Source organism: Rhagoletis pomonella, unplaced genomic scaffold, assembly GCF_013731165.1.
Source record: "Rhagoletis pomonella isolate Grant_MI unplaced genomic scaffold, Rhpom_1.0 Rhpom_scaffold_00006, whole genome shotgun sequence".
In the NCBI taxonomy this organism is placed as follows: domain Eukaryota; kingdom Metazoa; phylum Arthropoda; class Insecta; order Diptera; family Tephritidae; genus Rhagoletis; species Rhagoletis pomonella.
Genome location: NW_023458560.1, coordinates 23,526,597 through 23,532,222, shown reverse-complemented (window position 1 = coordinate 23,532,222; position 5,626 = coordinate 23,526,597). Strand labels below are relative to the sequence as shown.

The 5,626-nt window shown below is 34.2% G+C and overlaps 1 protein-coding gene across 5 annotated transcripts in view; it reads right to left on the bottom strand.

The window, feature by feature from the left end:
• Positions 1-5,626, bottom strand: part of LOC118740524 (protein drumstick) — a 48,590-nt gene that overhangs the window by 10,081 nt on the left and 32,883 nt on the right. For 3 of the 5 annotated variants that reach the window (XM_036472089.1, XM_036472088.1, XM_036472090.1), the window contains one exon: positions 5,212-5,469. In XM_036472089.1, the coding sequence (XP_036327982.1) occupies positions 5,212-5,432 (221 nt within the window). In that variant the 5' untranslated portion in view covers positions 5,433-5,469. Of the gene's footprint in view, positions 1-5,211; positions 5,604-5,626 lie in introns of all 5 variants that reach the window. The other 2 variants (XM_036472087.1, XM_036472092.1) reach the window with 1 other exon arrangement.

Here is a 5,626-nt window from a genome sequence, read left to right as displayed (position 1 = left end):
TCGGTTATGCATTTACCCTGTATATCACTGTGCCTTCGAACCCATATCGTCACTACACACAAATAAAGGCGCGCTAGTGTTTTGGCGGCGAAAAAAGACGCGTAAAAAAATTTTACGAAAAAAGACGCTTAAGGAAAACTTCGGCGAAGAAAGACGCGAAACCTAGATTATGGCGAAGAAAGACGCGTAAACATAGATTTATACCTGGCCAAGGACTGTCACTTCAGCATCATTCCCTAAATACTCCTGGGGGAGTTTACATACTGTTACACCCGCAAACATAGTCGACCGCGAAAATAGGTTTACGGGTCTTTCTTCGCCGTCAAATATTTTAACGTGTCTTTCTTCGCCAACAACTATGTTAAGAGTCTTTCTTCGCTGAGTTTTTTTGTATGCGTCTTTTTTCGCGGTCAACTATTGAGCTCGCGCCTTTATTCGTGTCTAGTGACGATATACGCTTGATAGCGAGGAAACCTAATGCGATCAGACAAGACAGTGAATTCAGGCATTCCTTGGCCGAACATTTCATCAAAGATCGTCTGGCTATCAGAATGCGTATATGCATATATATTTGTAATTAAATTTAAATGCACTGCTTCTTTAAAGCGACTACAACTAATTGAAAAACACTCCAGTTATCCTAAATATAAGGCTGATGGAAAGCTCCTCGCAGAAAACAACCCCACCGAACTTTCCATTCAACTTCGATCCATCAGTGGTTTCACAGAGCCAATAAACCACCACAGGCGACAGGCCGCTGCGTTTGCCCTTCTATACATAGCACTGTTATGATTTCGACGCCTTGTTTACCCTTTCCTCGAGCTTTACTATGTCAGAGAGGGTTAGCGGTAAATTGTCCATTGTAAAAAGTCAATTACCCCGAGCGGCAGGTATTGGAGGAAAAAATTGGTTTTCATTGGCGAAAAGCTAATTATCCTAGATCAAATGCCCGATGGGAGTTTTGCCAAATACCCAATCCTCCAAACCATATAATTTGTGAAACAGTGAGAGAAAAAATAAATTTTCATTTGCAATATCCTAGAAGTCGGATTACTGTCCTCTCGTAAAGAAACTTCGATGAAGTAGAATTGACCTTACTCATGCAGAGTAGTGGGCAGATGAATTTTCTCTGAAGTTATATCTATGTACATTAGACTGCATCACCAAAAAAAAGTTGCATTTTTTCCGCCGGGATTACAAAATCTATTATATTTTAGGACCTTCACCAAAATATTTCGGCAAAATATTAAGATTTGCGTGAGCTGGACCGTTTTAAAAATACCTCCAAAAATAGAGCTTTTAGGAATAAAAATAGCTTTTTAAAGTATTTTTTGAAAAAAAATCACATCAGTATAAAAATATTTAAAAACAATTTTCAATAGAATCATAATAATGAGATTTTGTATGCCGTTTCTTAACTTTTTTCAAAGATTTGTCTAAGAAAAACTTGAATAACTGTGCCAAAACCTTTCGCTTTCATACTTTGGTAAGGGTAAGAAAACACCTTTCCAATGAAACCTTATAAGTATAAATAGGTAAAGTTTTGGCTCAGTTATACAAGTTTTTCTTAAATCAGTCTGGGAAAAAAGTTCAAAAACAGCATTAAAAATCACATTATTATGATTCGATTGAAAATATTTTTTTTAATATTTTTATGCAAATTTTTTTAAGTTTAAGGTGGTTTGTCATCTGAGGTAATTTTTTTTTTTCAAACAAAAAAAAACAAAAAACTGTTTTATTAATAAAAAAAGCAAAATTTAAAATTATAATATTTTGCCGAAATATTTTGGTGCATTTTGGTGGAAAAACACTACCATTTTTTTTTTGTATGCAGTCTAGTGTGCATATGTATGTAGTCACCTTTATCAAAAATTTGTTCAGCTTCAGAAATTGAAGGAGCGTTAAACAGTATAAAACCAGAAGTCCTTAGAGGGTTTGGCGGGGGCGAATAATGCTCTGATGGAGTTCATAAGTAAATACTTATGGACGGAGTGGCTTCGACGGCCAGACGAAGCCAACAGAATGACTTAAAACTTTGCCGACAGTGCGGTCTAGTACATTTTTCGTATCCGGAAACGTACAGAAAATTACAACAATTTTCGTTAATTTTCGTATCCAAAAAATGTTCAAAAACAGTGCGGTTTCGGTACCCGAATCTGACTTTTTTTTTTATTTATATAATTATTTAATTTTTTTTTTTTTTTTAAACAGGAATGCCGTCAGCCGCTTCCTTAATTTTTTTCCAACTATGAAAAGCATCTGTGAAGTGCAGAAGAAAGCATATTGAACGAAAAGTTTCAGAAAGACAGCTTTTTCGTATTCTTTTCTGGTTGGGTAGTACTGGTTAAAACCACGTTTTTAGGCATAGGAACTCCACTGTGGCAATGTGGAGGCCACTTGGTGGCATAGAAAGCTGGTCCAAGTGCCTCGGCATCTGCGTTAATTCGGGACTTTCTTCCAGGCAGCCCGAACAAGGGTGCTTAAACATTGGTTCCATATTTTAATTTTAATATGAAGATCACAAGCAGGGAATGCTTTCACAAATCGTTTCAGGCTCAATAGTGAAGTGGAAGGAAGAGTTGTATCGCCCAAACTTATCTTATATGCCAAAGCTATAGCTTATGAGTACAGAGGCTGCAAATTAATTCGGAAATGTATATTCCATCGTGCGGCAGTAAATTTTACACACACAAAAATTTATATATTTGCGAAACTATGGGCAAATTATAGTAAACCTTCATAGTTAGTTTTTCTCTCTGACGTCAGGATTTGTTTTAAGAGGACTTTGAAATTTAAAAAAATATGAATATTTCAAAAAATTATTTAAAAAATTTTGTGTAATGTAGAAAGCAATAAGGGTATCACATAAAAGAAAAATTGTTTGCATTTTTTGGTGCACAAGGACGACTGGGTATGTAAAATGTCCTTAAAAAATTATGTTCCTAAATATCCTTAAAAATTTACAACACTTAGTTCGGAAAAAATTATTGTTTGAGGACTAATATACACACGACCGCATCGTCGAATTTCGTCCTGCAAATTTTATTTACTTAAAAAAAAATAAGATTTATTAAACGCACCTTTTCAATACCTTGCCCTTGTAAACCAAAAAACTTTATTGTTTTTAAATTTTACAGAATTTTCACTTTCATTTGGTATACATATTTTTATTCTACATTGCACTGATTTTTTTTTATAATTTTTTTAATTAATCATGTCTTTAAAATTTCAAAAAAATAAAAACTCAGTTTTACTATATTTGGCGCATAGTTTCGTGATTATATCGATTCTTTCGTGTGCTTTGAAATGTTTTTTTGTTTTTGTCGCACGGTGTTCTCTAAGAAGGCATGGCCATTGAAGTTATTTCTTTATAGGTAAATATGTTGAAAAACGTGTACTATTATTTCGTAGAAGATGCAAAAACAAAAACGAGGAACAGAGAGTTTTTCATCTTCTCTACAAGATAGTGGTTGCAAAGTCAGTTTGGGGTTGAAAAAACTGTTTCCTAAGCTCTCTGTTGTTCACAATATCAGCTTGGATTCAAGTTCCGCGCTCTTAAGTATAAAGTTTTCGAAGTTTTATTGCAACTGGTCTCACCAAGCTGCCATATGAACAGAAGACAATCCAAAAACAACACTCTCAACACCAAGTTGACACTTCTTAAGAGTCCAGAAGCTGGTTACAGCACCTTGGCTGGGCATTTTTTGCGGACGTACATTGAGGAAATACAAATATGTGTAACTAGTAAAATTTCCAGGTGTTCTACTTTAGTCCAAAATATGTACAAATGTCTCGTTGCCTATCTACTTATTTAAAACTTGTCATCATTTTCTAAGAAGCAACGGCCGACTTAAAATAGCAAGCCAGAAACAAATAAAGACTGAATTTTTTCGGTGAAAAGTATAAGACTACGCGGAAGAAAAGGCTTTTACTTTTATCTATTTGAGCATTCAAATACATACATGTGCCTATGTTTATACAATTGTGCATGCTTATGTATGTATGTAAAGCATACAAATAATATAAAGTAGTCGCTTCAAAATCATTTGCTAAGTACATAGATTTCAATAGAAAATTATTATTTGCACAGATTTTATGTAGGCACAAACTTAGGAGAATTTCATAAAATCACAGCTCAAAATCACTATTTAGGTTGTCAAATAAATAAGAATCACAGTAAATTTTAAAAGGAAACTTGTTGAACGCGACTTGGCACTTGCTTGATTGCTATCTATTTGCTTTTCAGCAAGTAAATTTTCACACGACATTTTTCTGTATAAATTTCGCACTTTTCTACATACTTACATATGCATTTAAGTGCATACATACTATGTATGTATTTATATGACGTCAAGCAAAAGTCCACACATATTTGTATTTACACTAAAGTTTTGCTGTACGGCTTGAATTTATATTTAGAAGCTGTGAAAAATTATTGCTTTGTCTTTCAAACGACCTCAAAAAGTGGAGTTGAGAACTGGAGCATATCGACGGCACTTTGGCAAAATCACATTTCAGAAATCACTATGGAAATTAATTCACAATTGGCCTTAAAATAAGTACATACTATGTTTCATTATATTTTATTCTTAATTAACTAAAAAATACTTAATCTTTAATATTAAGTTCAAAAATTTATCAAAAATATATATTTTTTTTTTATTAATAGAGAGCTGATTTTATGCCTGGGATACGAGATTTGCCAAAATACCGCCGATATTTCCAATTAGCTTGCCTTATTTGACATTTTAAAACTTAAAAAACGGTAATTGTGTTTAAAGCGCTGTCTGCAGTTCTTCAGAAGAAAAATCACAAGAAATATTTTTTATTATATCTGTTGCTTGAAAAAATACGCAGCGGTTGCTGCAAATTTTCTAAAGAAATAACAAGCATTTGTTTTTGAGAGCCAATTTATTTTCATTTGATATAAATTTTTTGTTTTTCTTGAGAGCTGCAGACAGCCCTTCAAGCTGAGTTTTTTCACATAGCACAATCATAGTTCTGTCTCTCCTTCATTACATTTCTAGTGTCTTTTTAAGTCCGAAACGTTTGCTTATTGACTTTCTTACGCTGAAGAAATATTTTTACATAGGTACTTATTTTTATAAAAACTTTTGGTTACTTTTTTAGAATTTTGATTTTTTTTTTATTATAGTTACATCTTGAAATTTTTAGATTTTAAATTTTTATTTATTTTTTTTGTCCACTCACCTGTGTTGACGCAGGTTGTCGCGTTGCTTGAAATATTTGCCGCAAACCTCGCAGGAATACGTTATCTCGGGCGATTTGTGGGTGCGTTCGTGTATCATCAGATTGTAGGGCTTTGTAAAACGCCGCTGGCAATATTTGCAAATAAACTCACACTTTGGGCGCATCTTGCGACGGAAATCCGACCGGCAGTCATCGTTGTCGATTCTCATTACGGCGAACATTTTGTCGTTGCTTAGGGCTTTGCCTCTGTCGGTGCTGCTGCTGGTTGTTAGTGTATTGGTGAGGTGACAGCGCAGCGCGTCAATAAATATTCAAAAATAATAATTGTATAGTATAAGTGCGCTACACTTAGGTATTTGTGCACTCCGCAGCTAATTACTGATTAGGAGGACCTTACGCTCGCGCTCCCAAATGG